Raw genomic sequence first — 25,344 nt, 5'->3', positions numbered from 1 at the left:
ATAATTGCAGGAACATTTTGGGATAGGCAAATGAATTCTCACTGAAGGCAAGCCCAAGGCTTGAACCCATGCAGATCGTATTTACCCGCTCGGCCATTACCCTCTTTGTTTCTAAGATGCATGGCTTTTGCAACAAATGAAGTATCTTTAGAATAACATGAACCAGAATATAGCGAAAATTACCTTGGTGAGTGTGACATTGGGGCAAATGTTTGATTGCTGCAGAACAGAGACTTACTTCTTAAACACTTTGCACTCATGAATCATATGCAACTGTTCTAGCACTTCCTGGACAGGTCTTGGATGTGAGAAAAGTGTAATGGTTGGCTGGATCACTAGTCCATGTTGTTCAAGTTGCTGCATTGTAATTGACATGCAGACTTTATTCAGTTGGAGCTCACAAACATCTGTTCTTAGTTTCTGTTCAACTTGGTGACAATCAACTATAAAATTGCAAAATTTTATAAATAGTGTATACACTTTATTTGCCTTATGCTCCCTGTCAAATTACCCCAAGATGATAGTTTGATTATATAACCATAAAGGCATCTAAAATGTTACAAGGCTCTCTTGAAAGATAAAAAATATTTCATACCCAATTCTGTATTTAGGCATCAGATAATAGTATATAAAAAGCATTACCATACATAATGCCAGCGGTGTGTTCTATGGAACACTTGCAATAAGTTTTCAGTCTTATCAAAGACAATCATCAATAAAAATTCAATGGGTTCTAGATTCTAATAAAACAGCTTTCTTCAAAGTCTTTGGCTTATGAAACAATATTGGAGATCAGTTATTCTGGAGTTTTATCCAACCAAAAGGGTATATCATTAAATATTCACAAAAACCCTTTCCAGACGGAACTTTTAACCTCCACAAACAAAAGATATAATAATAACATTTAATATGCGCTATATAAACATGTGTGATTTTTTTGAGAGGCGGGCTTAAACAACGCTAATGCCCAGTGGACCGGATGTGCATTCGCGAGGCAGGGAAAATGAAGTAAAATCATGTTTTTTAATTCTGTTAGTTGTCATTTTTTGTTATCATTTTGATGAAATTAAAATCACAAAATGTTCTGGTATGTATAAACGGAAGCTGCCATCGGGCATGAACAATCGTTTAGTCATGAAAATATATGAATGAAACACTAATTTACTTCATAATCTTATTATTTATACCAAGTACAAAAGTCACACACCTTGAGCTATTGTACAGCACACAGCAACAAGAGTTTGATTGAGCTGTCTCTGGTGTTGCAATTCATCCAACTCCCGTTTCCTTGTATTCAGTAGCCTTACCACCATTTTATCATGCCTATCTATTTGTCCCTTTGTCTCTGCTCCACTTTGTGGTTTCTCATCTACACTACTTCCTTGCTTTGCACATGCCATGATCTTATACAGATCTTTAAACTGCTGACAACATTGTCCATCTGTTGTAATGAGCTGGAGTTGTTTGACAAATATGCTGCCATCTTGGACAGCTTCGGATACTGAGATGAAGATTGACTTTGCATAATCCAGTTGCGATCTTGCTTCTGCAGAGAGGATCTCTGTAAAGCCTGCGTTATCATTGGCTACAAAACAAAATATATCAAATAATAGTTTTATTTTAGTCTAGTGTACATAAGTTATGCCCTACTCCAAAAAGATATGGTATAGGGGTCAGTCAGTGTAATTCAAAAGTTAATCTTTTACTCCATGTTTGGATTATTTTGATTAAATTTGTTTCTGATCACATAAAGACTGCACATTTGTCTGTCAAACCACATGTATAAATGATACCACATACTTGATTATGTAACAGCATTAGCATAAAACCAATAGGCTACAGATAACAACACCCTTTTTAGACCTCGAAACGGTGTGTTATCCAACATGTATTATTTGTTTCTTTTCTCTTTTCTCTTCTATAAATACTTTGGCATTTTATATGCCATAAAAAGCACAAGCCGAAATTTGAAATTTCTTGCCACGTCTGTTGACTAATAATAAGAATATAATTATCAGGCTAAATTGAACTTTCATTGCCAGTTAGATTTAACTAAAGGATTAGGATTGAGCTCCTTTATTTAGCAAAACACACAATATACAGGGTGTCCCAAAAGTCTCTTTACCATTTTGATCCATCATATCTTTCATAAAGATTGGCCGAGGGACACCAAAATACATATTTGGAAAGAGTAAATACACACATTTGGATACCAAACATGATATATTATCCTTCCTTATTCAACATATAAAACCAATCAAAATGTGTGCTTCTCGTTGAGAATTGTGAAATTGAATTTAAACTTTACTCTTCACCTTCTTTACTTAAGAGTGAAATTTTGACAAAAACCTTATATTATTCTGTTATAATACATGCTGATGACGATAGATTGGATTTATTTCTTCGCAGAGTTACCAATTTAACAATGGTTATATATTCAAATAGCACTTTACCCCTGGCCCTGGTCATACTGATGATGAAGCACCAACTGACGCTCAAAGCGGAGAATGACATTTAATCTTTAGAATGTGACTTTGGAACACTTTTAATGGAAAACAACCGATTGTTTCCCTTGGGCTTCCAGTTACAATAAGATTAACGACACTTATATGCAATGTTAACCTCCTCATCTTTCAGAAGATATAGCTTTTCTGAATAAGTACACATTTTCTTGGTGTTATATTTTTCATCTTGATTGGCTATTATTACAATATGAGACCTGTTTATTATTGCACTTGATTGAATGTGCAGAATTGATCTAGATGTTTAGAGGTTAATTCGAGGCAGTGGATACTTAACTGGGATCCGGAGATGTGTTGTAAACTTATTGTATGGTTTTGTGTGTAATATGCCCAACTGTTTCACTGTAGTTTATTTCTTATATCTGTAGTTATATGTCAAATTTGGTGTCAAAATTATTCCACAAATTTAATCCATGAACATGCAAAATTTAATCAAGTAAAAATTAACAGCTTGTCAGTAATCTCTCTCAATTGTTGATGTTAGAGAATCCAACCCAGAATAAATCATTGTTCACACAATGACAGCGCTCGAAATAAGGCGCGTCCTTGCGTCAAATACCCGTGAAAGTAGGCGCGGACCCGTCAATTTCCTACGGTACGGGTCCGCGTGACCCGTAAAAGTTGAACCAAGCAAAGAGCAGAAAATCACAGTTTTGTTGTTCCACTGGAACATCTGGTTCACATAATAGGTCCAGCTCCCTGAGTACACTTTCATTTTAGATTCCCATCAAGTTTTCAATTTTCTACAATCTACATATCGTGATCGCCGTAGCTAATTCTCTCTCTTGAAATTTCAAAAGCATGGGTCCGGGGTCGGACCCTTGAAAATTGGTGAGGACCCTTGAAATTTGAAAGGCAAGGGTCCAGAGGACCCTTGGATTTTTATTTTTATTTCGAGGCCTGCACAATGATTAATGTTGCTTAATCCCTTCACATGCACATGCTCAGAAGCACAAAATTAACTATGCTATGTAATTGCGTGTAATCAAAATTAAAACAACAACATTAACAGCTTCAACAATAACAAAAAAAAATATACCTCTGAAATTGAAGTAGTTGACAAAAGGTGTCCATCTCAGCACATGTTCCAGGAGTTGCATCTCATCTACATCTTGACCTTTAACCCTTGGTTTGGGCCAGAATTTCAAAAGAAAACTAGAGAACAGGGCACCAATCTTTTCTGACTTGCTGTTGATCCACTCACCAACCTTGGCAAATACATTCTTGTCTCCCTTATCCTAAATCAAAATTTGAATGAAACAACAAATCTTTTGTCATCAGAATCTATAAAGGTACTATAATAGTACTGAGTAACATTAGAATCTGATAACCCTTGTTCTAACCCCAGGTTTTTCATCCACCATACTAAAATGCTTGCAACAGGGATGTGCCACAGTTTTGGGGTACCCCTGAGTGATTTTGGTATATCGATGGGTTGGGTTTTAAGTAAAGACCAATGTGCTCAATTGCCCTTAAGCACCCGATTTGGGAAGATTTAGCAATTTTGGGTATACCTTTTATGAAAAATTGGCAGTACTGATGGGTTGCAAAATCAGCAAAAAATAAGTATATAGAAAGTCAGCATCTGAAAGTCTGTGTGGCACATCCCCATGAAATTTTCTTCAAAGAAACCCACAGGGTATTTACATAAATGACTGAAGCTAATCGTACATCCTCACTTTTTGGTCATTTTGATATTATGGTACCAAAATAATCACCAACACCCACACATTTTTGAAACCATAAAGCTTTAATCCAATCACACTTCATAATGCAGATCTATATAGCACAATTCTACCTAGCCACATCTCGTAGAGCAAATTGCAGTTTAGCCAGAAAGCCTCAATTTGGTTGAAACACTGAGATCAAGCTTTCTGGCCTGCACAATGTCTATATATATAAAGGCCTACGGCCGAAATATCGTGAATAAATCTGTGGATTAAATTCCCAGAAAATAAAAACGGTTTGTTCCAGAACTCTAATTTAATGGATCTACTATATATATATATATATATATATATAAACACAGCCAAAAAAGAAAGTCTCCAGTAGTTACATCCCCATTTAATCAGATTCTGATGAGTTTATGGCAAAATAATTTATAAAATAATTTTCTTTACACTCTCCTTCGAAGATTGATACCAAATTTGATATCAAAAGTTTAATCATCGTGAGCATGGGAACCTTTCTTTGGAAATTTGTGCAATTTTAAAAATGACATAGGGAGTTGTATCACGCGGCAGAGCTAACGTGTGTGCCAAGAATTACATCCCCTGAATAGGCCGGCAGGTTAATCGATAAAGCATGACTGTTTGTGACTGTGGGAATTTCAAATGGGGTATAACATGTCGGGTTGTATGTGTAGCTGTTACACACATTTCGGCGTTGTTGTAAAGTTCTTTACCGTTAGATATTATTGAGTTCAAGTTCTAAACAGTTTGCGCAGATTTCAAAATAAGTAATGAGACAAATTTTTTTCCATACGTTTTCTTGTAAGCATCATCAACATAAAATATAAAATTATCAGCATTCACGCAACATTATCTGCAATGGCTTCTTTTACGACATTATAAAAAAAGTATTTTTTACACCTACACGCATCTGAGAGGTCTAAATTCATTGTCATTAAAGGTTTACCCATGCATGTCAAAATGCAAATCAAATATCCCACTCTTTTAATTGTGCGCAGGCAAGCATGGCAAGTGTACAATGATTCCTGTACGGGTTGCTTTGGGCCACATAATACGCTGATACCATGCATTGACTTTTGCGTGGTCAATTAAGTAATTTGTCATTTTAAAATAGCACAAATTTCCAAACAACGGTTCCTTTGCTCATGATGATTAAACTTTTGATATCAAATTTGGTATCAATCTTCGAAGGAAAGTGTATAGAAAATTGTTATAAAAATTAGTTTGCCATAAACTCATCGGAACCTGATTAAATGGGGATGGAACTACTGGAGACTTTCTTTTTTGGCTGCCTTTATATAGTACCTGTAGTCTACCATGATAAAAGGTACAGTTTGTCCTAATTTGAGCCTATTAATGTTCCAACACCCCTAGCAACAATCATGCCACTTGAGATTAACAATTATCCTGAAATACTGGACACCAAACAAACAAACAAACAAACAAACAAACAAACAAACAAACAAACAAATAAATAAATAAATAAATAAATAACCTTGCACAAATGGGACCGTTTACATCAAAAGGACTCGAAAACATAGACTAAAGTTTTGCACACGTCTTGTTGTTTAAAAACTGATTGAGTGTGCATGGAACCTTGCTTGAAATCTTAGTTAGGTAAAACAAAGCATTTATTAGCAATGAGCAAAAAATAACAATATCTTTTAATAGAAAAATGATACTTGTTTTTTCTGACATCATTAGAAGTTACAGCAATCCTGTGCATTTACACAGCAGTGCACTGTGAACAAAATGACTAAACTTACTGTTAACAATGAAATGTATCAAATAAAATACAGAAAACACCGCTAGATGTGGGCTCATAAAGTATTACGTGCAATGTGAAAGCTTCCAAATGGTAACATTGCTACATCAAAGTATTGTGTATTTATTATGTATGTCCAGAAACTTACATTCATCAAGAACTGGTTTAGTGCATCAAAGGCTGCATCAATGAATATTTTGCTGATATCCCCATGCTTGTCAGTCACATCAATGGCTGCCCAAAGGTCTATTTTCTGCTCAATAGATAACTAAAAACAAAATATAATGGTATTTATTGCACTCTTGTTATGAAATCAAACCTGTGCTTAGAGGATTAGAGATTTTCACTGCTGTTCACAGGAATTCTATCATTCTGAAACCCTGCTGGTTTTAAGAGATTCATGCATACAGTGATAAAGGGAAGAATACAAACTGTACCAAAATAATTGGAACCAGGGATATGTGACATTTTTTAAATGTTAAAAATATCAAATTGATAATTGTAATTTTTAAGCTTCTAGAAAGGGGCAATTATATCGTTATGAATACGGCAGAGTGCCGAATACGCAAAATTGCTGTTCTGAGTAAACGGTGTTTGAAAATCTTGGTACCATTCCATTGGTCATTCTAAAAATTGAGAACATTCGTGAACACTCATTTGAAATGTATATTATCAAAGTGAATGTGCACCACTTATTTGCAATACTTGCATGTTCTGAAGCAATCGATATATACCTCAAAACAGGTATTTACAGCTATTCGGCTTTATGCTAAATCCAAAAAGTGTCAACCGCTGCGCAAAGAGTTACATAATGGGACGAATCCGCATTCAACTACGTGTAAACTATAGCACGCGTCCCTGATTTGGGGCTTTTGTGTAAAGATTTCTGATTGTCCTAAGGCTATAGATTCTAAACTTGGTTTATATGTTATAATTAGTCATCACCATAATATTTAGTTGAAATTTGGGATTTTTTAGTAGAAATAACAATATTGGCCTATATTTTGTGTATAAATTTCTGTGATTTCCCAATTTTGCAACGGCACTCTGACATAATTACGTCATAGCGATATCGTGTGGGGAATGTTTGTTCTTATTTTGGTATCACTGGATAGATGATACCTCTAGCTATCCATTGGTATCAAATATAACGGTATATGACATGTAATATAGAAAATTCGGAGTTTCCAGCTATACTATACAATAGATCAACCTGATTTGTACAGCTAAGTATACGATTCGTCTTTTGGTCAAATTCATTAATTGCACTTAGGCGTGATTCGTCCTAATCACAATTTCAATATCTAAGTCGGGAAGTAAGATTTATCATTAATTTTTGGTGGAAATGAAAGATCGCCTGAAACACAATCACAAGCATACAATAACTCAATTTACTCAAAATGCTCGATTCGTCACTCTGCCGAATTCATAACGATATGAACTTAATGATCTGATAATCTCATTACGTTTCACTACCTGGAGAGAATTGATCAAAAATTGGATTCCCTCCTGAGGTTCGTATATGTCAATGAGTTAAACAGATCACAAAGATGTCATTATAGCTAGAGGCAATATATGACACAAATAGGTCAATGAGTAACATAAAAATGACCCTGTGTAGTATTCAGTTTCCAGGAAGTGAGTGTTTCCTGGAGGCAATGTGTGGTTAAATATTGATCCCTCACTTCAAGAGTTATTACCATTGATTTGGTTGAAAAAGGAGGTGAGACATGATCAAATCTCTCCAGGTAACAAAACGTAATGTGAAGCTAATAGGATGTTGCATCTGGGAGCTATTGTCATTCAAATGAAGATTGACGCATTCATAATTTTACTCACACAACACAAGATGAATAGTTTCACTGCTCAAAATTATTTATTATATACATATAGTTGCTCTCAATCAATATTTCACTTCCTTAAAAAGCATGTAACTTCATAATGGAATGTGCTCTCTTCTTGACCTACAACTCTTTGAGAAGATAAAACTACTATAATGTTTCCAACCAACCATACCCCAAAAAGTGGTTTAGGACAATCAACCACTTGTTTTTCATGGCCTTATCATCCATTCATAACCTCATGAGTACGCCATGTGTTTAATCCAATCACAGATAATAACTCTTAAATACGTGGACGCAAATGCAGGTTATTGAAAAAGTATAATGACCACGTCTCATGACGCAGCTATAAAAGTATGCTTTACAATGACCGCGCTACATCACATATTATGCATCCGTAATTGGACATCACCTGATTGCGTGCTAGTGTGATTGGTTGCTAGATGTATTTCCCTAATGGGCTATTCAATTTTTACAGGGGAAACGAAAGATACAGTTAAAAGGAGTACCTTTAGAATACCCTACCACATCGACGGCACTGCGAAGCTGCACCTTTTTTTGTAAAACTACACCAACGTCGGCGCGAATTACTTATTAATGGGGTAGATTTAAATTAAGTTAGAGGTATATGAGTCAGGTTTTTAATTAAGTATGTTGGCGTTTGACTTAATGAAGTTTGCATTCATCAAGGTAATAAGTGTTAGTACGATTAAATTATTGTGGTTACTTCTAGATAGTAGTAATGTCATTTGAATTTAATTTAAGCATAATGAAATAACTATATTGCATTATATAATAGCTTAGAAGTATTAATTATGCATAATAGATTTTAATGTACTCAAGTAATAATGATGACCGCATCAAAAGATGATGCTAATAAGCATGATATAATTATAATTAGTGTGACGTATAAGAGGCCGATTGTAATTGGTTATGAATGATTATATAATTCTAATTATTATGATGGATTAGAGGCGATGGTAGTTAATTAATAAGTATGACATAATAATAATGAGTGTGAGGGATAAGAGGGTTGTTGTAAGTAATTAACAATGATTGTTAATAGTGATTAAAGTTATATTGATAAGAGGAATGTTAATTGTTAATGAGTGGTTTGATTAAGAATGAGTAGCATTTATTTCATGGAGTAAATAAGTTAAGTATCATATATTGAATAATGATGTGATGGTGAATGAAGGTATCGTTGTTACAACGACGGTGCGAAGCTAGACCTTTTATGAGGGGCCTACACCGACGGCGGTAAGGTAGACCTATTTCCGTAAGGCTACACCGACGGTGCAAAGGTGCACCTTATGTAGGCCTAATTGTTAAAGTTGTCATATTAGCAAATGAGTGTGGTGGAGGAAGGTATCGTTGTTGCCGTGCTACAGCGACGGCGCAAAGCTAGACCTTTCTACAGGACTACACCGATGGCGCGAAGGTATCGCTGTTGCCGTGCTACAGCGACGGTGTGAAGCTATACCTTTTCAATGGGCTACACCGACGGCGCGAAGGTGTCATTGTTGCCGTGTACAGCGACGGCACAAAGCTAGACTTTTGAGGGGCTAAATTGAGGCGCGAAGGTATACCTATTTCCGTATGCTAACACCGGCGGCACTGAGGTATACCTTATTTGGTCATGTCACCAAATGAATGTAGGGGAGGTAGGTATCGCTGTTGCCGTGCTACAGCGACAGCGCGAAGCTATACCTTTTTACGGGGCAACACCGATGGCGCGAAGGTATCGCTGTTGCCGTGCTACAGCATGACGGCGGCGCAAGCTATATCTTTTACTGGGCTACACCGACGGTAGCGAAGGTGTCGTTGTTGCCATGCTACAGCGACGGCGCTAAGCTAGACATTTTGAGGGCTAAACCGACGGCGCGAAAGTATACCTATTTCTGTATGGTAACACTGACGGCACTGAGGTATACCTTATTTGGTCATGTCACCAAATTAATGCAGGGGAGGAAGGTATCGCTGTTGTCGTGCTACAGCGACGGCGCAAAGCTATACCTTTTTACTGGGCTACACTGACGGCGCGAAGGTATCGCTGTTGCCGTGCTACAGCGACGGCGCGAAGGTATCGCTGTTGCCGTGCTACAGCGACGGCGCGAAGCTATACCTTTTTACTGGGCTACACCGACGGCGCTAAGCTATCGTTGTTGCTGTGCTATTTTGTAATGACTTGATCAAATAAATGTAATGAAGAGGAGGAAGGTATCGCTGTTGCCGTGCTACAGCGACGCCGCTAACCTATACCTTGCCATTGGGTGAAGGTACCGCTGCTTTTTTATTATTATTTGATTATTTAAAGAATAAAAATAAATGACCAGCTTGGTTTTAGGATTAAGCAACACATGTTTATTTACGCTTCGCCCGCCCAGGCCCGACTTAAAAGCTGTTAAAAAGCTAATCCCTATTATTCAACATCTCGTATTGAATCATATATTTGCATATTGATACAAGTGATCATTGGATTGTAGATGATTATGCTTGGGCGATATACATATGATGCACATGTGAAATGGGGAGTTGCTAGTTTGTTGACAAGAGTAAATATTAAGTTAAGTTGTCATTGGTAAACGCATAATGCACATAACTTAGTTTGTACCTGGTTGTCACTGGTTGGGGCATTTTATGAACGACGTATACACTGGTTTATGTGATTTCATAATTTCCAGATATTATAAATAAAAACAGGACCGTGACCACTGAAAAGTTAATTAAGAAGAAACAGAACTTTTGCACCTGGTTATCACTGGTTGGGGCCTTTTATGAACGACGTATACACTGGTTTATGTGATTTCATACTTTGCAGTTGTTATAAATAAAAACAGGACCGTTACCAGTCCCGACTAATTAGGTGAAAAAATAAGCATCATAAGACATTTCTTTTACAAGGTCAACAAAACATTGTGAATGAAACAGAACTGTTTATCTTCCATCTTTATTCAGATTTGTATTGAACGTAAGAACGCGGTCAATGTAAAGTAAAGCTTGTGAGTGGTAGGGGCGTTTTAGGAACGACGTATAATCATGATAATTTTTATCAGTTAGGTCTATACTTAGCAAGGTCTTTTAAAAAGAAGAAATTTGGTACAAAAATCATGGAAATCGGTAGTAGGGTTGTTGAGAAATTGTTGTTCAAAGTTCACATGGCGATGTCGCTGTAGCCCTGCAACAACGATAACCTTCCCCATAGGCATCGCATTAATGGGTGAATATTTATAAAGTTTGTTTGTTTGTTTGTTTGTTAATTAATTCATTAATTATCAAACGGCGATGTCGCTGTAGCTCTGCAACAACGATAACCTTCCTCATGGGCATAACATTAATGACTGAATATTGATAAAAGTTAATTGTTTAAGAACATTAATTGATTAATTATCAAACGGCGAAGTCGCTGTAGCCTTGCAACAACGGTAACCTTCCCCGTGTGCATCATAATTTACATATTATACGGTAATTAATGACTGAGTATTGTTAAAATTTGTTAAATTTAATGTTCTTAAGTTAATTAATAATTATTTATCTCTTCTTTAAATAAGATAATTAATGAGTGGAAACCGATCATTATGCAGATTTATGATTCCTGGCTGATTATGGGAAGCAAAGCAATAATTATGAATATTAATTAAATTTAAAATTTACTAATGTTCCTCTTCTTCATAATATAGTGGCATTATTAATTAAATTACTACAATGTTGTTTTGAACCTCTCTCGTTTGTTTATTTAATTTGCTGAATTAAGTGATTTATTTATTGCACTGAGTTAATCCATACATCATTCAATGTAATCCTATCATCGAGTTTCGCGCCGTCGGTGTAGCAGGGCTAAAACTAGGGTAGCTTCGGCGACGGCCAAATGTGGTAGGGTATAGTAAAGCTTAGCCAGTTAAAATTGTTTTCTGTTTTCAAATTAAGAAGAAGAAAATGTGACTTAATTGAAATAAAAAAGTGACGGTTATGAATGAGGTTAATGACTTTGCCTCGATCAGTTATTTTTCACGTATTATGACATTTTTAATTATTGTGCTTTGGACCTCGGAATATCTCGGGATATTCCTTGGTTCCAAAGCACAATGTTTAGATATTTCACAATACCCTCAAAACAACTGATGTGCAGTCACTAAGCTCTAAATCAGAGGAGGCTTAAAGGCATTCCTACAATGCACTATGATTGGGAAATTTGATCAATATAACCTAGTTTTAAAGGCAAAGTCCCCATTGCCACACACACAAAATGGTAATTTTAAAACTGCAGCCAACGAGTTATAGACTTATGACTGATATTTGATTTTCTTACAGGAAACATTCATATTGTCCCACTGCATTAATTTTATTCCTAAGTCTCGATGTTTTGAATGTTAAATAATAGGATGAAAACACCAGATATTTGCACACAAGCCCAATGCAAGGTATAATCAACTGTACTGCATGTGTACAAAAGCCAGACATACAAGGTCAGAAACCCCATTGGGTTGTGGGAATGTCTTAACATCCTCTGGCTCTAAATAATAACTTACCCTCTTGACTTTGTCTTTGAGTAAATTGACCAGTGTTTGGTTCCAATTTTCTGCTGCAAGCTGCTCCACAAAAGTGATACTCAGTAGACTGTGCCATACCTGGGTATATCGATAAGACAAAGCATATCAAATGTAAAGTTGTAAACTTGTGCATAATAATAACAATTAAAGGAATGATGACCTCTTTTATTCAGGTGTAATTCGCCATTTACTTTTAGCCAGTGGTTTTGTTTCTCACAGTTGATGGAACAGTTGGTCTTTATTATCAATTCAGATGGGTTTGCAAATTTGTGGGCTATCGCTACATATACCTTTTTTATAATCTCTGTTTATCTCAAGTTCAAGATTGTTATGGCTAAACACCAGAGGGGGGGGCAAATAAACCGGATTTGGTGTGTGCCTTTTGATCACTTATTGGTAGATTTTTTTTAATCCTGTAGGGTCGGTTATTGCTATTGTTGATTCTGTCTAATGCATTCCACTCGGTGACAATCCTTGGCAGAAATGAAAATGAAGGTGTCCTTTGATGGTGTGTGGTGGTATGAACGGGGTTTGAGTGACCACAGATAAAAAAAAGTCTGAAAACTCTGAAATTTGGAAAGCTCCTTTACTTTTGTACAGAGGAAGTGAGGAAAAAGAGATAAAAATCAAGATCAAAAAATCCTTAATTCAGATTTTAATCTGAACTCTCACACCCCAGTATGAAGGATTTGCTGTATTGATTCTAGTGTAAAGTGTTACCGGGTGCAGTAGGGTTTGGACAGGGACAGCCAAGTGACCTAACTGACTAAGTTGGATATATTTTTCATCTGGTAGACAGCAGTGGTCAGTTTTAAAAAGATCTTAAAAGATACTCTAACATGTTGGTGACAGCCCGCATAATACGAATACAACACAGGAAAATATGGTCATTGTGTGTTTAACTGTCAATATATAATGATGTTACATACGAATGCGCAGTAAAACAGTAATTTACAATAATAGTAGATCCATTTTCTATCTATTAAGTACACAAAATCCTTTGTGGAGCTGTTTTCAACACTATTATTAGTACACTCACATGGTGGCTAGAATGGCGACGACCCTGAAGGTCAAAAATTGGATTGGCAAAAGCAACTGCTGGCGGCAATGTATTGTGAATCGCCAGAATTTATTATATGCATCGCATTTAAATTTCTCATCAGACTTTGCAATATTGTTTAAAATAAAGAAAATTAATATGAACACTTGTCTTACATTCAGCTCCTCAGGGAAGGTAAGAGCTTTTCCATCTGATGTCGAAAGATAGGTAGGTAGTTTTTCAACCAACCACTTGGCCACATCCTTCTGAAGCTGTTCCAGATAACCTTCTACATGCTGCATGTGTGAGTGCTGTGATCCTGTCTGACTCACAAAGCACAGGTTGTAGCAAGCAGCAAACAAATAGCAGCTCTTTACCATAAGACTGTGAAGTTCACTTTTGTTGGCTTTCTTGAGAGCATTCTTGGTCACCTGACTTGCTACTTTGGTAAGGTGTATGCAACTTTCCATCGAGATTTGATCTTTGCTATTAAAAATGACAAAAGCTGGAAATTACAACTAAATTTCTTGATAGATGATAATAAGGCCTAAAAAAATTGTTTGATTGGCATAACCTGACCAACCCTAAAAGTAGGCCTGACCCTGATTTGTGTGTGTTTTTTTTTTAAAAAAAAAAATTATTTAACTTAAAAAAAAGAGAAGGAAACACAATTTACAGCTTTAAAAAAACAAAAAAACTACCTACCTACCCTATTTTTTTTTATGTTACACCAATCACACAATTGTTTTAGACCTAACTGACACTACATAATGTGTAGTACACATAATTATACTAAAGAAATGGACAACTATACTATATGAATTATAGGTTAATGAACAAGTATTACTTGTTGGGAGAGAAACTAGACACACGCTGATGTTGATGCGCCTAATGCACGAGCCCCGAGGGGGTAGTACATTAGAGGCATCAACATCAGCGTAAGTGCATTATTTTGTCTAATTCCTCGAGCAACAAGTAATATGTGTTTATTAACCTATTTCATACACGAGAAAACAGAAAAATGCATGATTTTTCTGTTTTTATAACGAATTATCACTAAACATGTTGGAAAATAGAAACAAATATAAATGCATCAACCCGCCCGAAAAATGAATCAATCCTATGCGACGCTTGAACGCACGCGAAACACTGCGCGTAGTACGCGGAGTGCACAATATACACAATCAATACATGTTTCGTATTTTTCTAACGCTTGCTCTAATTGGTTCTCGCTATCAACGAGTGTATGAATACATAACCATTAATAGCACTATATCTGTCAATTTCTCATTTTTCATTTCTTTACAACACAGTAATACAGAAAACTGGGTCTACTTTTATAAATGTAGTGATATCAAAAGTCAAGTCAAACCAAAGCAAAATAAAGCTGAATTCTTGATTACTTTTGCAAAAGATTCAGCTTAACCCTAACCCCCTGAGGGCTTTTTGGCGACGGGAAGGGAAAGGAGGAAAGAATAAAGAGAGAAAAGAAGGAAAGAAGTTGTTTGCTCTGGGTCGGATTCTAACCCGAGACCCCTTGCATGCCAAGCACTCGGTCGGCGACACTTTGCCACGGGTCTTGGGCTTCGCTGGCCAGGGAAACCGTGCCTATATATCACTTAGGGCGATTGCGTCATCACACCACGTGGGATGCATGCACGAACAGCGCATATACCAAGTAGTATTTTGTAGTATTCAGGCGGGTTAGGGTTAAGGAAGCCTATACTGAGTTTCGATAGTGGTAACCTAACCCTAACCCCCTGAGGGCTTTTTGGCGACGGGAAGGGAAAGAAGGAAAGAATGAAGAGAGAAAAGAAGGAAAGAAGTTGTTTGCTCTGGGTGGGATTCGAACCCGAGACCCCTCGCATGCCAAGCACTCTGTCGGCGACACTTTGCCACAGGTCTTGGGCTTCGCTGGCCAGTGAAACCGTGCCTATATATCCCTTAGGGCGATTGCGTCATCACACCAAGTGGGATGCATGCACGAACAGCGCATATACCAAGTAGTATTTTGTAGTATTCAGGCGGGTTAGGGTTAAGATCCAGACTAATATTATTCTAATCCATGGAACTGGTGCTGTAGACCTAAAGTAAACAAAATATGCACACACTCTTTTCAAAATAAGATTGGACTATAAACCTGTTGTTATCTTCCGACATCTTGGTAACTTGATTGCATAGCAGTTGGATATCTTCTATAACAGACTGTAAAGAATAAGCAACATATATAATATGTTTTAAAGTAATCAATTGAGACAAATTTATGTAGAGTATTTTGCTGGACTGGACCAAAACTGTGTTGATATAGGGGCGCATTTACAAAATTAGCAGGTATGGTTGCCTTGTTTAAATACAAAATATATACTATTCATATTTCTCCATCATACTTAGCATGGTTAAAAGGAAAACATAATCAATCACCTTCTAAATTATGATATTGTCTGACTCTTTCACAACTCATGATCATCATGCCGAGTATTCACATGTTGATCACTAATCACTGGTTTTTTGGACCAACTTTCAACCAATACCATATCTAACCCATCATACAACATGATTTTTAGTTTCAGTACACAAAACATATTTATTCTGGAATTATGCTCACTTGAGAATTTTTGTCTTAAATCTTCAGTGCGGCCAAAATTCCATTGATGTTGATGTTAGAATTGTATTGTCTAGCCTCTCAAGTAATGCCTGATGTTCTTTATTCTACTTTTCCCTATGGTTTTATCCAAACCAGCAAAGATTGTTCCTAGTTTTACCAGCAGAGAGTGTTTCTAGAGTAAGTGATATATCTGGTTATGTATATGTACTCAAAATTCATTGGTGTTCATACCTCAAATTTACAAAGCATAAAGACAATGATGTTTTAGTGCTTGACAAGAACATAAGTGGTTTGGCATGAGGAACCTTCTTTCAACTGAGGGGGACTATGCCACAACCTGTCAAAGGTCTTTGACGTAACCATCAAAACGTTCCTTCCCTGGACCAAAACAAGCATATTTAAAGCACTGTACTTTAAATATGCTTTCTAAACAACATTGCAACGTGCGACATTTGGAACGACGATAAAGTACCTTTAAAGTACAAATAAAGCACAATGACCAGAAAAGTACATTTAAAGCATACTGAAAAAAGCACATTTGAAGTACTGTACTTTAATTGTACTTTATACCAAACAAGCTAAAAGTACTGTGCTTTAATTATACTTTATACTAAAACAAGTATATTTAAAGCACTGTGCTTTAAATATGCTTTCTAAACAACATTCCAATGTGCGACATTTGGAACGACAATAAAGTACCTTTAAAGTACAAATAAAGCACAATGACTAGAAAAGTACATTTAAAGCATACTGAAAAAAGCATATTTAAAGTACTGTGCTTAACGAGGTTCCATACCATATACCAGTAAGCTTATAATTATAAGCTTACCACATATGGAGCTAATTATTGGTAAGTATTGGTAACACAAGTATGTTCACATGCAAGCATACATTACCAGTAACTATCTCCTGTAATCAAGCCTGTATTTGTAAGTCCATTAAGTCCTTCATTTTATATAAATATGAACAGTTTTATACATCCATTGCAATATGCAACCTTAGCACAAGATGGCCGTTGGTATTTTTCAAATCTAGAGGAATGTAGTCATGTGACTTGTAAATGTAAACATCACATGACCATGATGAATTGATGACCACATTAAAGTACATTTAAAGTACACTGAAAAGCACAATTTAAGTACTCTTACATTGCTGACAATACCGGGGAAAACCAATCCAGGTAAAGTATACATAAAGTACTATATTTAAAGTACACACTGATGTTCAAAATTTGGTTAAGTCTAAAATAAGCACAATTAAAGTATACTCACTGACACTGGGAAAAAACTAAGTCCAAATAAAGTATAGTTAAAGCACAAAAAATTTCCCATATTTATCAAAATATTCATAAAGTATAATTAAAGTCATATAAAGCACATTTAAAGTACCTTTAAAGTACACAGATTTTCCAGGATATGCAAAATAAGCACATTTAAAGTACACTTTATATGCACTAATTAACAGAAAGTACAGTTAAAGTACCCATAAAGTACAGATAAAGTACATTTCTTATGTGCTTTATTTGGTCCAGGGTTGGCGACTATCCCATGACATAGATCACTCCAACTGTGTCATAGATGAAAAGTTCAACACCAGCCCATTAGGCCTGATGATGTGCCTCAGGTGAGACCAGATCCGGGGACCAGATTAACAGCTTAAAATATTGAATTTGCTTTATCTATCTACCTGGATGATTCAGAATATTCACATATACACCAGTGTTCATAGCTGGATTATAAAAAGTAGATGTAAATCTTGCCATTTAACTGTACCTTGACTTGATCTTTGTGTGCTTGTAGTTTGGAGAGGACCACATCTAAAGCACTACACATTAGATCAAGAGGGTAAAGCTGTGACTTCAGAAACTGCCGTAGACCTGCAGGGGTAAGCTGTAACCAAAGGAAGCTTCGACGCAGAAGTCTGTCCATGTCAAAGAATGGAAATAGATCTTCTTGTATCTCCTGTATCATGTTGGCATCCCTGTATGAGAAATTGGAAATAAGCTATGTTTTAACATCTTAAGCTACGATTGTGTGAGTTATTAGGCAAATGATCTTTACAGTACATGCTCACTATTGCTCAGACCTGCCAGAAAATATAATGTCAAAGATTGGAAAATATTCTTATTTCAGAACGTTATATTCGAGTCATGTTCATCAAATGCAATGATATAAATATTTTCATCTATTAAGCCACGATGTCAATTCATCAAAATTATAGCCCCAAATGGAAGGATGCATAATTTATGGTTAATTCATTTGTCTTATTTCACTCCTTACAAGACATAAACAAAAATGGAATAAAATCAAACAACAACAACAACAATAACAGCAAAACAAGCCATGTGCTTGTGGGAGAACTTTCATCACACCAATTTTTTTAGTTGAAAAAATAGATATACTTTCATAAAGATGTGATGATTAAGCATCACTGATCAACCTCATTGCATACCCTCCCTACACTAGTCACTAATTGTTGTTACCTTTGTTAAAAAGACAGAATGAGTTGGTTGCAAAGCTATACTTATTCACTCCTTAAATTTGTAATTACCCTACATGTATCTAGTAAACTAGTACATTGGAGGGATATAAAGTCTTCAATGAACAAGTGTTCATGCAACTACATTATACTAATAAGACAAACAATATTAAAAATAACACTAACTTGTCACTGATATCTTTGATTTCATCAATTCCAAGACCACCTACACCCCACCATTTGGGGTCAACATATTCCATTGTCATGGCAACATCAGTCCAAGGTGTACAGTCATTCCTGAAGAAATGCAGCATGGGTAGAACCAGCACCCAGTTGTATTTGTTCCCTTTGCCAGCAAGCTGCAGTTTGGAATTCTGGCAGAGGCGTTCTAAGCCAAGGATGATGTCTCTGAAAAGAAAGAAAGAAGAAACTCTTTACTGAAGTCATGTGCCCGGTTTTACAAAGGTAAATTTACATGTATACACAAATCATTAAAATGGATATACAATCATTTAATTTTGACACCCAAAATGTAAGATCAACTTATTGATATTTTGATAGAATATGCAAGCTGTAATTAAAATGACCTGACCCTGCTACTGACCTTTGACTATTTAAGTAAAATTGAGCACCCTCAAATAAACAGCATGTGCGTCATTTATACCATTATGCAATTTAATAGGGCTGCCTTCATACATGGTCACTTCATTTGGGCTGATCCAGGGGGTCCAAAAGGATGGCCCCCCACCAAAAGAAGACTTTTTATATGACTCTACAACATTTTCAGATTCCAATAGCCTCTCAAGCCCTCCTCACAATAGCTAATAGAGTTGCATCTATCATAAAATTTGGGCAAGCGAAGGGAACATTTTTCATGAGCCCCTTTCAAAAACCTGGATCTGCCCCTGAGCTTATTAAATGCATGATTCTCATACCTTTTTTGAGATGCATATGCATTGCTGATGGATTTCATTAACTCTAAAGCATGTCTCTTCTCAAGATGAACTGGAAGTTGCAGACCATCAAGCAAACTTTTCCACTGTTGGTTGGAGAGAGGCATGTTCCTATACCGGGTCACCAGTAATGTTATAGCAAGAGCTGAAATGAGACGATTTTCAACTTCATCTATGCTTGGTGGTTCACTGTCCTCAGCAGCTTTAGAGAAAGATGCAAGTTTCCCAGATAAAAATCCTAGCAGCAGCTGTAAGAAAATGTGAAAATTTACAAAGAAGTGCTTGAAATCATGTTGACTCTCAAAAATCTCACTATATGCCACCAATGAAGTTGGGATAGGCTTGCAGTAAGTACATGTAAGTAAATTTGTCTTTAATTGGTTCTTGCTCATGTTAAACGAGACAATAAAGAGCACAGTAAGCGTATTGAACTGCGCGGCTGCGTGTATCATTTGCGTAGGGCGTAACATGGTATGCGCCTTAGCATAGTGCTATATTTTGCATCCATGTGTGAAGGACTCTGTGGATTCTCCAATTTTGTGCACAGGAGTAACTATTGAACTTGATAAAAATGGCTGGGCATAAATTATATGCATTATGATTTTACAGGTATATAGTATAGCGTGAAAGTTCAGACAGAGACAAACCTTTTTCCTGGCTTTATTTTCACAACTTCCTACACTGTCTAAACATTCTAAGCCAGATTGGGTTTACGGCTGAAACATGGGATGGAAAGTCACATTTCAGACTAAACAAAATCACTATTATTGGTATGCACATAAACCACCCTCACACTTACCTTATTTCCATCAAAACCATCAGGGTTCCATGTTTTGCAGCCAGATTTTGTATGCATCACCATAGGCCAAGCTGTGCACTTGAACACAAGCTCCAATTTTGTTATTGCATCTGTAGGACACATATGCTCATCAGTGGCACCGTCTGACACAAATCCTTCCCACTTAGGTAAGTATGTAAGAATTGCCAGTTTTCTGTCTTGTACTAGCCGGGAGACTTTTTCTGTAGCATCGCTGCTGCCAGTGACGTATGAGCTAAAAGCCTGCCAAGCTTTCTGAATTTTGCCAGCTTTGTTGACTTTCTTCACTTGCAGGGCTTCATCATATTGGTGCCACTCACCTATTTGTACAAAAAGAAATTCAAACCTGATAATATTGACATTTCAAAACTCAACTTCAATCACAATAATGTCAAATTATTACATTACATATTGGAACAAACATCCACTTGTTCTTGCTACAAGCATCCACTTTTCAGTTTGGGTATTTTGCATAAATTTCATGCTGAGTGCAAGCCATATAAGAGATTGAAAACTATGGCTGGGTTTTTATAGGATGTGTATAGTCTTGAAGATGTTGGCATTATCAAGCACAGGTAATACCACATTCTGTTGTCAGTTCACTCAGTCTACTGCAATCACCCCCGATTTGGGACAGGTGGCAGTGGGTTGAGCACTTAATTTGTTCCCAGGAACCCTCCCTCTCCAGCTGCCCTGAGATACTGTCATATGACATCAGAAGAATTTTTCTGCTGCTCCATCTAAACAGGATTACTTCAAAAACATTTAATACACATAACATGTAGTGTTTTTTGTAATGATTTAAAGCCATAATGTACAACATTATAAAATGAAATTGGTTAATTTTTTTCAAACCTGATTTTTTGGCATATTTAAACATGTCCCAACTTGCACATAAAAGGAATCAGCCAAATTTGTTGTGTTTGTAGGTCAACAGAGCGAAGTTCAACATAAATTCATAATTCAAGAAATTATGACATTATGTCCTCCCATAGAACTGCTTAAATGGCCAAAATAACCACTTGAGTTTCTTTCCCTTTACCTTGTTATTTCAGCTCAAAATGGACAGAAACCCTTCCCGACACTACTACTACTTATTATTTCAGCATTTTGAGTATAGAATAACAATTTAAAATTTCAAGGAAATCGTACATTAAGGGAAGGGGTATGAACATTTGGACAGTATTTACTTTGGGACATTAGAGCACATCAGACATATCGAATTGCATTCTGAATACGAATGATATCAAATAATTTTGATTTTTTGAAATTCGCAATGTAATACACATTTTATGACAAATGATTAAAAATTTATATTTTTGATATTTAACAGTACTCAAAGTAAACTTGATAAATCTGATGATTTATACTTAAAGTGTATGTAGGTGGGATGAAAGCCGATGATCAATTGAAAATTTTGACCTTTCGTACTGAAGATATGGATATTTTTCACAAAACACCAAAAAAAATTAGGTCTTTTTGGGAAAAAAATCCATATCTTCAATATGAAAGGTCAAAATTTTCAATTGATCATCGGCTTTTCCTCCCAGCTACATACACTTTAAGAATATATCATTAGATTTACTTCGAGCACTGTTATATATCAAAAATGTGAAAAATAACAAATTTTAATAATTTGTCATAAAATTAGTATTATATCTTGAATTTCAAAAAATGAAAATTATTTGATATCAGAAAGACATTCTTCGTATTCAGAATGCAATTCGATATGTCTGATGTGCTCTCATGTCTCACAAAAAATACTGTCGAAATGCTCATTCCAGATCCCTTAAGGCTTTAATGCAATAAAATTAAAGCAATGTTTTCATACCAGTTTTTGAATTAGATTGATTAATAATATTTAACAGTAACACACAATGTGTACCTTTCTTGTTACTTGAAAAAAATCAAGTCAGAAAAAACACTTTATGGAAACTGCAACAGACCTTTGATCTGTTCATCATATCTTCCTGACATATAATGGGCTATTCCAGTTGAAATCCATACACACCCTACAGACGACATGACCTTAGTCTCTCACACAGAGGGTGTAGATTTCAAATGGAGTCACCCATTCAGGTAATTCCACACACTTCCTGTATATGGGAGATTAAGGTCATGTCTTTCATAGGGGGTGTGTGAATGTCAACTGGAATAGTCCATTCTCTATGACAGAAGACAAAAAAAGAGATTGAGAGAACTATGCTGCATAAACATAACTAAACATATAGTGTGTGTACACTTTTGTTTTTATTTCTTGTGATCGAAGTCTCTTTGAATTTGTATGGTATAATTCTGTTCCACTTGCAGCTTCGCCATTTTTTAGCAAGCCTTATATGTAATTCATTTCTGAGGAGATGGAAAATGTACTTTTCACTTTTACACACAACCATTTTCATAGCATAACCTGGGACATACATTGTACAGTGCATGTGAAAGCATAGCTCACCTCCAGGTTTGCAGAACTCAGTTGGTACACTGAAAACCCGATTCCAAATAGTTGAGTCATGGATGTGTATCCATTCATATTGGGGGGTGATTTGTCCATCTGGTTTATTTTTCTGAACCAAGTACTTGTAAGGTACTTGAGATATCTTGACAGAATTGATAGCCATCAGTGAACATCCCTTCAGTAGATAGTAACCCTCTGTTAGATCTCTACATGAAAAAACAATAATACACATTTATTGTCATCCTTTAATAGCACACAGTTAATGCTATACATGTACAGAGAAACAAAAAGACATACTAGGAGATGCATTTGTGAATATTTTGTTCTTTTGGCAAAAGATAATAAGATGTATGATTTTCATTGTATGAATACTGTACTCTTTTTGCTGATACCAAAAGCTACAATTCGACAATCACATTGACCATGTCCCTGGTTTTGTGTCACATACATATACTAAAACAATATTCTTTTCCCTATTTTGAAATTTTGTTATCAAAATTATAAAAACATTCACTTACTTGTCAACAGTCATTTCAGCACAGTTGTACTTGAAATCACCAAAGTCCTTTCCTCCCATACGTACAAACACTTTGTCCCTATTGGGATTGTAGTCAAAGTCTGGTGGAATGATGCAGTGGAAGTGCACTTGTAGGCCACTATCAGCCGATGCTTTTAAAGCAATGGGTTTCTCTTTTGACAAAGTGTTGTTATTTGACCTGTAGATTATATTTTATGAAATAAAATAATGGAACTGATTCTTGAAAATACTGCATGATTTAAAAATTTAAGATCTCACATCTATACTTCGTTTCGCTTATAATTATAATTGGCGAAGACTCATAGTCATAACATCATGGAGCGATATAGAATCGTTTGAATGGTATGCATCCTATTGGGTGCAGCACTTATATATATGATATTTGCACGCTTTGCATAATGCATGACTGGCACATGTTTAAATGTATTTAAATGTAAATTTACGCGAGTTGCCAAGCAGGGGATTTTCATAACGCTCATTCTACAAAATCCGGTGCCAATAGCCCTTTTTCCATTCTTTGGTCCACAAATACTTTGTCGAGCATTTAGGGCATCAAATATGTTGTTTTTCTGGTAGAACTAAACGAGATCTACACGGACATATATAGTTGTCCATACTTTAAATGCTTTCTTCAGCCTGATTAACCCTTGCAAAGGCTCGAAAATCGCTAAAATTGCGTTTCCACTGCTCAAGTGTCAAATCTGATCCTTAATATTTTCTTTGAATAAATGCTATATCTTTACATATTTGTTGTTTTTTAATTAGATAACCCACCATCATATTGTTTATCAACACTATCTTTCAGTGATTAAAACGCCTTTGTGTAATTCTAAAATAAATTGCACTTTCCACCAAAACGCTGTGAGCTACGTTACCCCTTTTTAACACACGTTATTGGAAAGACGTAAAACAGAGGTATCAACGTAGTTTACGGCTTTTGAAAGGAAACACTCATAGGTTTTTAAAAATAACAGTAAAAATCGTGATGCTGTAGCATTTTTGGCATAGAAATGTTGTAAACATTGAAATTTCGACCGACCATGTTAAGATTGGTGAGCTACGTTACCAGAATTCCATAGTATGCACTTGTATAACAAGTACTTCCTAATAATATGTGATAGGTACCAGTGATCGAACCCCATTTATATTAGAATTAACCGACATAACATTCTAACGCTCGCAAATCACATCAAAAACATTAAAAACCCGTGAACTACGTTACTGTGAGCTACGTTACGCACTCATTTATGCATCTTCAAAACTTCTATGAAATGGTGAAATAGGTGTTACATTTCACTCAAATGATCTTTCGTTTGCTTTTTATGACCTTGGATTAAGTAAAACCAGCCCATTTTGTAGCCGGTAACGTAGCTCACATTACATTGAGTTTTAGTGTTAAAAAACATCAGGACTTCCTGAAAGAAAAATATACAAGTGGTGTTGACAATCTTTTACATCTGAAAGTAGTGATACATTTGCTCTTAAAAAACACAAAAATCAGGTCTTTTTGAACAACTTTATTTTTTTCAATTTTTACAGTGGATTGGCACCGGATTTTGTAGAATGAGCGATAAGCAGGTGGCAGCTATAGTGCAAGAAATATAATTCTACAGTGAGAAATTTTTGAGTTTTACCTTGTGGCAATTAAGTGCACATCATAATGCACACTCACAGAATTAATTATCAAAACCGGAACTCCCTATACCGCCACATGCAGTTTTGGGGACAAAATTGGGGGTATTTGGGTCCTTACTGATGGTCCGCAGAAACAAACTAAAACAATTCTGCATGAAATAATACTATAACGCATTGCATTTCTCCTTAGACGCAGTCAGCTAGTTCAGCTAGTGCATCACGCCATATGAAGCATGTCTAGTATCGCATACAAGCACAAATTAGTTTTGGATGCTTTCCAAATACACACAAAAAAAACAATCTTTGCCCCATGTGTGTATCAAGAGGGCGGTCAAGTACAGGTTTTCTGGTATAATTCTGTGTGCACACCACATATTAATGAGTTGAAGCAGTTGCCAAGCAAGGGATTTTCATAAGCGGGTGGCAGCTAGCTAGTGCAAGAAAAATCATTCCACTGT

At 36.0% G+C, this 25,344-nt stretch overlaps 1 protein-coding gene across 1 annotated transcript in view; it reads right to left on the bottom strand.

The window, feature by feature from the left end:
* Positions 1–25,344, bottom strand: part of LOC140150119 (E3 ubiquitin-protein ligase rnf213-alpha-like) — a 45,142-nt gene that overhangs the window by 4,448 nt on the left and 15,350 nt on the right. The window contains exons 6-18 of the mRNA XM_072172122.1: positions 23,232–23,429; positions 22,711–22,919; positions 20,244–20,581; positions 19,427–19,692; positions 18,678–18,899; positions 17,786–17,993; positions 15,549–15,613; positions 13,585–13,894; positions 12,349–12,447; positions 6,127–6,246; positions 3,562–3,760; positions 1,208–1,585; positions 239–443 (exon numbers count right to left, since the gene is read on the bottom strand). Coding sequence (XP_072028223.1) covers positions 239–443; positions 1,208–1,585; positions 3,562–3,760; positions 6,127–6,246; positions 12,349–12,447; positions 13,585–13,894; positions 15,549–15,613; positions 17,786–17,993; positions 18,678–18,899; positions 19,427–19,692; positions 20,244–20,581; positions 22,711–22,919; positions 23,232–23,429 — 2,817 coding nt within the window. The remainder of the gene's footprint in view (positions 1–238; positions 444–1,207; positions 1,586–3,561; positions 3,761–6,126; positions 6,247–12,348; positions 12,448–13,584; positions 13,895–15,548; positions 15,614–17,785; positions 17,994–18,677; positions 18,900–19,426; positions 19,693–20,243; positions 20,582–22,710; positions 22,920–23,231; positions 23,430–25,344) is intronic.

The sequence above is a fragment of the Amphiura filiformis genome, chromosome 4 (genome assembly GCF_039555335.1).
Source record: "Amphiura filiformis chromosome 4, Afil_fr2py, whole genome shotgun sequence".
NCBI classification, from domain to species: domain Eukaryota; kingdom Metazoa; phylum Echinodermata; class Ophiuroidea; order Amphilepidida; family Amphiuridae; genus Amphiura; species Amphiura filiformis.
The sequence above is the reverse complement of the archived record's forward strand: the minus strand, read 5'-3'. Positions and strand labels throughout refer to the sequence as shown.